General features: G+C 52.8%; 1 protein-coding gene across 1 annotated transcript; it reads right to left on the reverse strand.

The window, feature by feature from the left end:
• Nucleotides 1-218: 218 nt before the first annotated feature.
• Nucleotides 219-11,121, reverse strand: EMWEY_00002360 (acetyl-CoA carboxylase, putative; the record flags this gene model as incomplete). Its single annotated transcript, XM_013477345.1, has 17 exons — nucleotides 219-370; nucleotides 641-762; nucleotides 1,054-1,196; nucleotides 1,326-1,400; nucleotides 1,545-1,973; nucleotides 2,190-3,410; nucleotides 3,623-4,799; nucleotides 4,997-5,808; nucleotides 5,976-6,548; nucleotides 6,784-7,290; nucleotides 7,534-7,947; nucleotides 8,259-8,574; nucleotides 8,851-9,287; nucleotides 9,534-9,764; nucleotides 9,989-10,466; nucleotides 10,838-10,962; nucleotides 11,113-11,121. 17 exons carry the CDS (start codon nucleotides 11,119-11,121, stop codon nucleotides 219-221), a joined length of 7,221 nt encoding a protein of 2,406 aa, XP_013332799.1.
• Between the last annotated feature and the right edge of the window lie 913 nt (nucleotides 11,122-12,034).

Genomic DNA, 12,034 nt, shown 5'->3' on the forward strand with positions numbered 1-12,034 from the left:
TACAGTGTGTCGCCACTCTCTGTGTGTCTGTCAGCCTGCTGCTGCTGCTGCTGCTGCTTCTGCTTCTATATATTATACTGTATATGCATATGTATATCAATAGATAGATATATTCATGATGCATTGCTGCAGCCCTTCTAACAAGTTCTCTCGTATTTACTAGGACAGCAATAATGAGCCAAAAGACACAAAGATGCTCCTTCTTGCTGCCCTTCCCCTTATTGCTGCGAGAGAAGCGCTTGTACCTCAGACAATACGTCACGCTTCTCTCCTGCTGACAGCCGCCCTACCAGCTGCAGCAGCTCCCTCCTGGAGGCTGCTGCTTCCGTACGACGCAGCAGGGCCCCCACTTTCTCCCGCCCTTCACTGCCTGATAGACGCAAGCAAACAAATAAATAATAGAAGAAGGAGATTAAATAACACATATAGAGGGAGCAATCGGAATCAGAGAGGTGCTGCTGCTGCTAAGCAGTAACAGCGTAACAGGTACATGGCTGTACACCCTACACTACAAGAGCCACTACTAAGAAGCAGCAGAACGCGTTGGCTGTATAGAAGAGAAAGGCAAAACATTAGCATTGAGCATGCACTGCAGCAGCAGCAACAGCAGAAACAGCAGCAAGGATAGACAGGTGCCTACTTTCCAAGAAGGCAACGGCCTCCTGGTCATCAACAGCATCTGCCGTCTGAGGATTTTCTTTATGAAGTAAACTAAGAGCTTCTTCCCAACTAAGAGAGGGATCTGCTGCCATCAACTTCTTGCTGCAGAGAGACACCCCATAGAGACAGAGACAGAGAAGGAGATAAATAAAGGAGATAAATAAGGAGACAATCAGAAGAGCCACGCGGGCTGCTGACGAATTCTCTTGCGTATAAATTACCAGCAGCACACACGCACACAATGCTAATGCTACAGAGAGAGACAGACACAAGGAGATGAGAAGAAGAGAGGACGTATCAATGAATGCAACACCAATAGATACGGCTACCATAAGCAATGCATGTGCTTGCTTGCATGCAGCCCCAAAACTCCGTTGCATGCAGTTGGCTTACACAACGTTATTTGCAGCGAGTCTCCTCCGTACTCTCCAGTAGAAGAATTCTCTTGCCTTCTCCCAAGTTAATATTTTTCTTACTCCTCCTCGTGCTGCCATACGGGGGGCCCTATCATGGAGGTCTGCGTACACGTGGGCAACCTGTACAGGTACCCCGCAGCAAAGGAAAGAGATTTATATATTTGTATGTTTATTTCTTTGTTTTATACAAACTAATTGGTACACTTAATGAATGTGCATGCATATTTATAAGAATAGATATACACGGACCTGCGTGTAGACAGGCATCAACAGGTTCTCTCTCTTGTTGATGTCCTCCTTGATCTTCTCCGCCGCTTCTGGTGACTGCATGCGCATGCAACACAATACAACACATATACAGGAGATAAGCAACAGAAGCTTAATAAATAGCAGCAGCAGCTGCTGCTGAATAAACAACAGCATGTGAGCAGCAGCAGCAGCAGCAGGAGTGTACTGCGTGCGACGTACAGTAGCAGCAGCAAGATCTCGGTACAACTGCTGCAGCTTGGCGTCATTTTTCTGCATAAGTTTTTTTCTTTCTGCTTCTTTGAATTTAATCTCGCAGATTCCTGGGGGTTCTAAGACTCCTCCTCTTGCTAATTCATCAGCATACAGCTCCATTTGTGAGGAATTAATGGTGGGGTCAATAACAACCCATGATCCTCCTCTTAATTCACCATAAGGAGGTATATATACGAATACAGGGTGTCTATACACCCTAAGTGCATCTACTATCATAGACCCGAACTTTAATACCTCATTAAACATATCTCTTGTACCCCCAGAAAATCCTCGCCAATTCGCAAATATTATTAATGGCAGATTCTCCCCTCTGTTAAAATCCGCTATTGCCTGAGCTGTCTTGTAGGCACTTGATGGGAACCACACCTGTCCAGCCTGCATGCATGCATATACAGCAAACACAGCAGCAAGCACCCTTGCAACTCGGCTGCAGGAAACCACTGCTGCTGTTGCTGCAGATACGGGGGCGCAGCAGTTAGCTGCGCTACAGTAGGAGTTTGCTGGGGTGCAGCACCTAGATGTAGTGCATGTGTTGCGCTGCAGCGGTGGGCCTGTCTGTGTATCTCTGGGGTGTATGTGCAGCAAACTAACCTGTGGGGTTTCTACTCTGCTGCTCTCAGGATTAGCAGGGTCTGCAGGGGCGACGGCTGTGGTAGTCCTTGTGTCTACAGCAATAACACCAATAGGCTGCCCTCCTAGCCTCGCCCTGCCAACAACGACACCTGATCCCCATGGTCCTAACACTTCCTTGAAGCTGTCTTTATCGCAGAAACCAGAAACCCATCGCTTATCCTGCTGCTGCTGCTGCTGTTGCTGCTGCTGCTGTGGCTGTTGCGCCTCCTCCGATGTCTCGGAGGCTGGTGTTGCGGGTACCCAATGCCCTGCTATCATATGTCTAGGGTCGTAGGGAGTAGAAGAAGGAGTAAACTCAATTTTGCGGTCTACAGGGTCTGTAGCGCGGTGGGGTGTATGCATAGCATCTGCTGTAGGGGGAACGAACTGCAGCCATCGCATAGCTTCCTCAATGCCCTCTCTATCCGACGCAACTTGTAAGTGAGTAACCCCGTTAGGTGCCATGACCTCGGGGCCCCCTAGTTGCTCTTGAGAGACATAAACATCACGACCTAATAATTTATTTAATGCCTGAAACCCTGTTAGTACCAAGGGAGAGTGCTGCTGCTGTATACAACGTTGTGCAAGACGAACAACATATGCACCTATACCCACAGAACGTCCTGTTACAAGAGAAAGAGTAAATACTTCATCATATGCTTGACTTGTTTCCCCTGCAATCTTCCCCGATCCTCGTAAATTCTCAACACCTAAGTGCTGCCCTGCCTCCCCTACCACCGCCTCTAATACAAACACCCTCTCCCCTGTCTTAGATGGGGAAGCCTCCCATCTACCTACCACCGCCCCTGCAGGCAGCTGCTTCATATCGCTCTCCGATATATATAAATGTTTGAAACCTAACCATGGATTCTCTGGATCGTTCCATTCCACCTGTAATTTGGATTTTAGCTGTTCATACACCCCAATACGCGCCCCGCTATTGCATGCAATATAGAGCCGCGGGATCTTGTGCTGCCGCGAGAACGCAGATGCCTGTCTATACAATTCATGTTCCTCTACACCAAAGGAACCCCCTTGATGTGTAACATCATTTCCTATTAACACCACCTCCCTCCCTTGAGGATACTCGGGGGTACGCAGCAACAGCAAAAAGGCAACCATTCCCACGCGGTTGTCACCAATCACCCAGTCGCGGTGTAACTGCAGCTTCCCGTCTGGGCCCATGTGAAACTCCCTTGCCTGCAGCACATAAGCAGCACAACAACCACAACAAACACTAAACACATAAATAGCAACAGCACCAGCAATGCCAACACCAGCAGCAACAGCTGGAGCAATAGCAGCACAAACAAGAACACCAACAAAACAGCAGCACCACCGGCTGATATTACAGCAGCAGCAGCAGCAGCACTGCACCAAGAGAGCATCAACTCCCGTCTATTTAGATTTACCTCCAGGAGCTTGTGAGGCACACTAAGAATGCGGGGGTCTCCTGCTGCAGTGAAGGCGTCTTGCGTACGCTTCCACTGCTGCTGCAGCTCCGCATTGATAAGGCCCAAGAAGTCGTAGATGTAGGTGCTGCCTGCTCTTTGTGCTGCAGCACGTTTTGCTGCTAATTGCGTTTCGGATATGCCCCGGAGAGTAATCAAAGGAGCCGTCCTCTCTGCCTCTGCTGCTGCTGCTGCAGTCCCGCCGCGTCCCCACGAGAACGGCAACCTCTCATGCGTACAGCTGCTGCTGCGGTGGCTACTCGAGCTCGCCACGCTGCTGCTGCTGCTTGCTGCTGCTGCTACAGACCCGCTCTCCCCTTCCTGGAATGAACCGCTCTCGGGAGTAAACAACTCCGACAGAAGAGGAGATGGCGCTGCGGAGCTCTCGGCTGTCGATGCCTCTGGCGCCAGCGGATGCTGCTGCTGCTGTTGCTGCTGCATCTTCATCCGTGCTGCAGTAGATGCATGCAAGTCACATTCCCCGTATCCCCCTGTCGCAGACACCTCGGGCTCCAGCCAGCATCCGCCTCTGCTAGAGGCCCTGATGAGTTGTTGCTCCTGCGACCCTGCAGCAGTACCCAGGTTGTCCTCTGGTGGGTTTGCTTCTGGCTCTGTTGCTGCTGCTACAGCTGCTGCAGCATCTTGCGGCACCCGCAGCTCCAACTTTTCCACATTTAGCTTCAGCAGCCGCTCGCCGTGCTCTGCCTTCAGCTGCTGCAGAGCTTCTAAGAAGCCCTTGCGCAGCGCTGCTTGCTTTTCAGGTGATTCCTGCTGCAGCAGCTGCAGCACGATGACACTGCTGCTTGTGGGGTGGACCTGAGGGTCCCGGAAGGCTGCCTCCAGCTGCTGCATCAGGTGCTGCAGTAGCTGCTCCAGCCCTTGCTCCTGCAGCAAAACATCGGCCTTGGGAATATTGCGATGTACGTACACTGTATCCCGCAGCGCCGGAGCCCGAAGAGGAGCAGCAGCCCCGGCTGGAGGCACAGGTGGCTTGGGGGAGACTGCATGCAGCAGCAAATCTGTAGATGCTGCTGGAGGCACTGCAGCAGCAGCCGCCGCAGACGGCAATCGCCGCACTGTCCCTATGTTCCGCATTGTCTCAATCTCACCAAATACAAACTGAGACAGAGACAAACCGCTGCAGCAAGAAGAAGAGCACAGACACAAACACAAAGCATAAGCTTTCGTGCTCCTGCGGTTGCTTCTGCTACTGCAGCAGCTGCTGCTACTGCAGCAGCTGCTGCAGACGGGAGGAGACGGCTGCGGTTCCTGTGCGAAAAGTAAGAGCCAGCGTTCAGCTGTCCGTACACCGCAGAAAAGGGTTGCATAACTCACCGCTGCAACAGGTCTTCCTGGAGCTGCAGCTGCTCCTGCTGCAGCACAAGAGCGACTTGCTGCGCGTCGCCGCTGGCTGTCGGCAGCAGCAAACGGAGACTGTGGAGGTTCTTAAGTGCAGCAGCTGCAGCCGGCGAGCTAGCTGCTGCTGCAGCAGCTGCTGCCGCTGCAGCAGCTGCTGCCTCGCCAGCGGCTGCCTCAGATCCTGCAGCACCTGGCTGTGCGTTGAATAGGGGCAGACTCAGCAGCAGCACGCCTTTGGCCCCTTTGTCTAGTGCTTCCTGCTGCCGGGCCAGCTGCTGCAGCAGCGATCCCATCCGCTGCTGCAGCTCCTCTACATTGTCAAGGGAAGCAAAGACACCTGCATTCATTGTTGCTCCAGCGCCATGTTTAAGGCTTTCTCTCCATGTGAAGGAGACTGCACCCTGGTGCTGTTGCTGCTGTTGCTGCAGCTGCAGGTCTAGCCCAAGGAGCTGTCTCCTCAACGTCATCTCCTGCGCTGTGAGTCCTACCTGAGGGTCTTTAAAGAGATGGGCTAAGAGGCCGTAGCCCCCGAGTTCCTCTGGGAGCTGCAGCAGATCGTCTCGAAGGACCTGCTGCTGCTCCTGCTGCAGCTGTTGCAGCTGCTGCAGCTGCATGCGTAGTATAGATACGCGATCGGCGACAGACGGCAGCAGCAGCTGCTTTAGCAGCCGCTGAGAGGCCAAAGCCAAGACATTGTATGCAACGCCCTTTAGTGCCCCCACACGACGCAGAAGGCCCTCCAGCTTTGAGGAGTCAAAGGAGGCTGCACCAGGTGCAGACAGCCTTGTCTGTAGCAGCAACAACAAGAACAGCTACGGCAGCAACAGAATTAGCAGCAGCGGAAGCGTGCATGGACTAACACAGAGAGTAACAAGTACAAAACAGTGCCACCTTCCCTCGTGCTGCTGTTCCTGCCGTTCCTGTTGCTGCGTTGCTACAGTAGACGTCCGCTCACCGCAAGTTCCTTGAGGAGGAAGAGCAGCATTTCTGCCTTGTGTTTAAGCGCGTAGTGCGAAACATACATCCTGAACTGTCCCTCTGTGTCTGCTGCAGCAGCAGCAACTGCAGCAGCAGCCTCTACGTTCCCCTTTCCTGCAAACAACTCCTCTGTTTCTAAAAAGCGGGTGAGGCAATGCTCAACTAAAGACCCAAAGGCGCTAAGAGAGCTGCCGCAGCGGCCTGCAAGGAGAGCTGTCAGCAGCTGCTGTGGTGTCTGCTGCTGAACGAATCCGCTAAGCAGCAGCTCAAGTCTCCTTTCTGCTGCTGCAGCATCTTCAATTGATGCTTCGGCTGCGCCTTCGACACGGGCAGCTGGTGCTGCCGCTTCTCCTGCTCCTGCTTCTGCTCCTCCTGCTGTTGACTGTACAGGAGAAGACAGCGGATGAGGAGACAAATCCAATGAACCATCAAAAGGCTTTAGCCGCACTACCTTCGACGGGTCGTCAAGACGCAGAGAGGCCAACAATTCTCCCTGCTGAATCAACGACCCTGCGCTCTTGCGGTGTATCAACACCCCACTCTCCCCAGCCTGGAACACACGCGCCGTCCCCCAACAAGTCAGGCAAACAGTGCAGCAGCAGCAGCAGCAGCAGGAGCAAAAGGTCTTTATCCGCATATACTGCGGAGTGGCATGCCAAATGTAGCACACAACGGAGACAGCTAAAGAAAGCCCAGAAAATGTCATCGGCATATATCAAGGAGCAGCATGAGCAGCAGCAGCATGAGCAGCAGGAGCAGGAGCAGCAGTAAGAGAAGCAGCTTACAGTGAGTGTGAGGATCATTTTCATGGCTTCGACCTCTGCAAACGGCTGTCCCTTTTTAACTGTCTCCCCATCTTGAATAAGATATCGAACGAGCCGTCCGTTAACATCTGATCGTAGCTCGGATGGATCGCGCGGGTCCACCACCATCATTGAATCCTTCCCCAACTCTAAGCGCAAGCCTAGTGGCTCTTCTGTAGCACTAAAACGAAGTAGCCGTGGCTGCTGCTGCTGTTCTTTGTGTGTCTGTTGTTGTTGCTGCTGTTGCTGTTGCGGGGGCTCGGAATATATTGACAGGATGAAGGAACCGTCAGCCTGGCGTCGGTACTCCGCCTCTCCCTTCTGTTTGTTCAAAGAAAAACCCAACGCATTAGGAGATGTACGAGAAAATTTAAATGTGTACAACTCCCCATCCCAGGCTATCGGTACCTCCACAGACAGCAGCGGCCCCACAGGCGGCAAGTAGCTGTGGCCCCGTTTTGCTGCGGAAAGCCAGGCTGCCTTCTGCTTCTGCAGCAGCATCGCAACAGCACAGCAACACCACCAATATAAAACAGCTACGCATATCGGCTGAGGCACAGCGGTGGCAGCTTGGCATCATCCAGACGCAGACAGCAACAGCAGGGGAAATGGAGCCTCGTCCTCAGCGGCATAACGACACGAGCAGGCAGAAAACGGTCCAGCAACAGCAGCACCATCAGCAACGAGAGCAGCGGCAACAGCGACAGGAGCAGGAGGCGTAGGGCGTCGCACCTCAAGAGCCTGTATCGCTCTGAAGGCTGCGGAAGCGAATACAACTTCAGCCTTATTTGGTGCTGGTAGGAGTTGTTTGGCTTTGATGATGCTATCCAGCCATTCTGTATTGAGGGTATGATTAACGAAGGCAGGCTGCTGCAGCAGGCGCTTAAGGAACTCTATTGGTGTGCGTATGTCTCCCCGGATCTGCAGCTGCTGCAGCCCCCATATAAGTCTCTTGCGAGCTTCATTGCGATTATCCCCCGCAGCAAAGATGTGACCGAATTGTGAATCTGCATGCCCATGCAAAGCCCCATGCGTCCCCACGGCGAAGTAACCCCACACCTTCTCGGGGGGGCTAAAATCTAGCGAATCCACCCGTCCGCTGGTAGGTCGAAAGCCTTCGCTCGGGTTCTCTGCAGTTATTCGAGCCTGCATGCAAGCCACAACCCAAGACAGCAACAATGCCCGATGGACCCATGCAGCAGCAACCAATGTAAAAGGTAATGCAACAAAACCCATGCACAAACAGTCTAGGCGCAGACCATACAACTGCTTTTGGAGCACATGTAGAGTTAATTCCCAACCAGTAAAACGGAAAACAGCGAACGACGCGGACGGAACCTCTACGGAACCAAACGTACGAGGCAGCGGAGCAGCAGCACGAAAATCAGCAGCAGAAGAGCAATCAACTGTAACATCAGCAGTTGCAGCACCAGCAGCGGCAACGTGTTGTATCTTACGGCAATGACGTGGCTATTGAGCTGTTTATAATCCTCGGATAAGAAGTCGATCGGCTCTGTGCCGTCTGTTGGTTTATTAAAGAAAGCGCGGATACTGGGTACTCTATAGAGAGGAATGCCCATGGCGATCTGCAGCTGCAATGCAGGTAAGTTTTGGCCAGTCACGGCCTCTGTAACGGGATGCTCCACCTGAAGACGGGGGTTTAGCTCGAGGAAGAAGAAAGAATTCGATGTGGGGCTGAACAAATATTCCACTGTCCCCAAGCCCTCGTAGCCCAATGACTGCGTCAAACGCTGCGCCGCCCGCTCCATCTCCCTGCATCCAGCAGCAGCAACAGCAAAGAAGTCTCCTGTTGCATGCGCTGCTACCCACATGTGATGCTACATGCGCTAGTGCATGAATTGCTGCATGCGCTGCTGAGTATCACACTGCTGCTGCACATGATGGAACTGATGGAGCTGCTTCAACAGACGGGAGGAGGCAGAATAAAAAGGCGAGAGGAGACAGAATAATACAAAGAGAGTAGGAAAAGACAGGGAAATGATAGAAACAAGCAAGGAATTGAGGGACGAGGCCGCTGAAACAGCAAACCCTATGGCTATGTGAACCAAGGAAGCTACGACAGCCGCATGCGCAGCAGATGCATTAAGAGACAGTGAAGGGGAGGCAACAGACTTGAATGTGTCTGGGGGCACGACGGTTGGAGGCGCTTCTTCAAATATTTTTTGGAATCGCCTCTGTGTGCTGCAGTCTCTTCCTGAGAGTGCGACGGCATTGCCGTGGGTGTCTCCTGCAATTTGTACTTCAATATGTCTTGCTTTCTCGCACAGTCTCATTAGAAAAACAGGAGACCCCTGCACCTCCGCTTGAACCTGCGCCAGTGCTGTCTCTAAATCCTCCGCACGGTAACATAAACGGATCCCTTTGCCCCCTCCTCCCCCTGATGCCTTCAACAGCAACGGATAACCCACTCGGTCTGCAGCAGCGCGGCACTGCTCCAGAGTTGAAATCGTCGCTGCCTTGAACACCTGCGAACACAATACAACAGCAGCAGCAGCAGCAGCAGAGGCAGCAGGTTCACAGGGATGGAGAAAAGGATACAGAGGAGCGAGTGCACGGGCGACCGCATCCTCTCGCAGCAGCAGACAACAGGAGTCCCCCTGGCTACGGGGAGAACTCAGAGACACACAAATAACGAAACCAGAAGCCAAAGAAGAATAAAAAATTAAAGAAGAAGAAGATAAAAGGAAAGAAGAAGATGAGTGTAGATTTACCTCCTGCGGTATATTGCCCTCTCTATCGAGTTTAGCTGTAAGGCCAGTGCCGCTCCATGGGATGGCGGGTACTTGTGCTGTTTGTGCTAAAATATTGGCAGCAATTTTATCACCAAGTGCCGCCATTACCTTCGACTGAGGCCCTAAGAATATTATACCCAACTCAGACAGGCGAGCAGGTAAAGAAGGATTCTCTGATGCATGCCCCCATCCAGGCCACACGGCGTCAACCTGCATTCAGGTGTATCCGCAGACACACATATATATAATTAATGCATGCAGACTGCATAATATATCTTTCTGCTGTCTTTGTACGGGGGAAAAAATAGGCCAAGATGCTGATGATGCTGCAAATGATGCTCTCCTTGTATCTGCTGAATCGCTGGCTGCTATTGCTGCTGCTGTTACTGTTGAGGCACAAGGGAAAAGGGAAGCAGTACGGTGTGTCACCGCACCTTTTGCTTCACTGCTATGTCGCATATAAGAGAAACATTGCCATAGTTCTCCCTGCTGGGGCCCCCAGGGACAGGAACAATCTCGTCTGCCTTCTTTAGAAATTCACTGTTTGCCTCTAGGTCATCGGGCGATGCCATAGCCACAAACGTCAGCAGCTGCAGCAGCAACAGCAGCAGCAATGGAAGCAGTAAAGGCAATAGCAGGACACCAGCACACGACGCCACAAAGACACCCATGCAAAACAGCGGCTGCTTGACAACAGCAGCAGCGGCCCCAGCAGCACTCGCTGCAACACGTGCAGCAGAAACGAGCGCACGCGCCCCCACAGCAACAGCAGCAGCAACTGCAGCAACAGCAGCAGAACTGACATTTGGGTCCCCGAAGGTCTCGAAGGTCCACTGGCGCATAGAGGCAATGGCCTTGGTGGCAGCCATCCCGTTGTTTGCGATCAATATACGGCGAATGGGGCGGCTACCTCTGCAGCAGCAGCAGCAGCACACACACACAGCAGCAGAGGCAATGTAAGCTAAGGAGGGAGGAGAGACGCCATGACGATATAGGAAGAAAGAGAGACGTAAAGCTCTTATATAGACAAGATAGAGCAGCAAAACAAACCCGTGCTGCAGCAGGAAACAGCAATGAGACACGGGAAAGATAGGGAAGCAACTGTTAACCGAAGAGGGCAGAGAAGGAGACAGCTGGCTATGGTACAGTACCCGCAGTGCACGCTGCAGCAGCAGCAGAAGAAGAAGAAATAGAACAGAGAGGGATAAAAAAGAGACAGAGAAGCAAAGGGAAGGAGGCGACAATAAACAACAGTTTAGGGTCTAGGGTCTAGATATACATACCCATGCATTGATACATAAGCGGATAAGGGGTCCTCTGTATCCATCCAGGGGCCTCTTTGTCTAGCTACCTCCTCTGCCTGTGCCCGTTGTGGGCCTGTAAGGGGGGGAGAAGGTGTCTCGGGTGTCTGTACACCGCAGTAGCAAACAAGGAGCAACACAATTCTGCTGATGCTGCTAGTTTAACCCTCACAAGCAGCTGCTGCTGAGGAGAGAAAGAGAAGAAGCAAGAGGCAGAGCAAACACAAGAGGAGCTGCAACGGCTATATATGGCTTACGGGCTGCATTTCCGTTGCTGCTGCAGCTGCAGCTGCTGCTGCTGCGGTTGCTGCTCTTGCTGCAGCGGTTCCTCTGCGGGGCTTATGCTCGGCTGCTGCAACAACAGCAGCAACCGTGCTGTTACGTTGTCTTGAGTGTAGGAGATTCCTACACTCTAGTGTTGTCCCTCCCTTGGTTGTACTGATGCGGCAGTTCAGGCCTGTTGGCTGCTGACTGCCAAAAGAGGCAACAAATGCAGGAGAGAGTTGGCGCTGTAGCGAAGAAGAGAGAGGCGAGCGAAGCTGCTGCTGCTGCTGCTGCAGCTTGTGCAGCTGCTGCTGCTGCGGCGGCAGCAGTGCGCCCCCAGGCACTCCTGAGATGTCTGTGTATGTCCAGGCGGACGCGGGCGTGTGTAGCAGCAGCAGCAAGAATAACAATAGCTGCAGCAGCGGCAGCAGCAGCAGCAGCAGCGGTGGGAGAGACAGAGACACTGGCTGAACACTCCCCAAGAAAAACCTAACTGTACCCTTACAGCGCTGTCTCCTTTCTGTCCTCGAGTTCATTTTTCACACTTTGCTGCACACGGGCTCCAGCAAAAGCACAGGAAGACAGCGGCGTGTTGTCGCTGCAGCAGTGCCCACAAAGGTGTGCGTACACCCCAGCACGCCCTGCTGAAGCAGCAATGCTGCAGCAGCAACAAAACCCAAGGAGCTCCCAGCCCCTAGCAGCTCAATAAAAACAAGACAGACAGCTACTGCAACAACACAGCTGCTGAACACCAACAGCCTGCAGACAGTCAGCAAACGAGACACCCAGACAGACGGACAGACATATGCAACTGCGAGGAACGACGGCCCCTGCCACAGCTGCAGCTGCTGCCGCTGCTGCTGTGCTGTCCCTGCCGCTGCTGCTGTGCTGCAGCTGCTACTGCCGTTCCCTCTG

Source organism: Eimeria maxima, genomic scaffold (assembly GCF_000499605.1).
Source record: "Eimeria maxima Weybridge genomic scaffold, Emw_scaff12, whole genome shotgun sequence".
NCBI classification, from domain to species: domain Eukaryota; phylum Apicomplexa; class Conoidasida; order Eucoccidiorida; family Eimeriidae; genus Eimeria; species Eimeria maxima.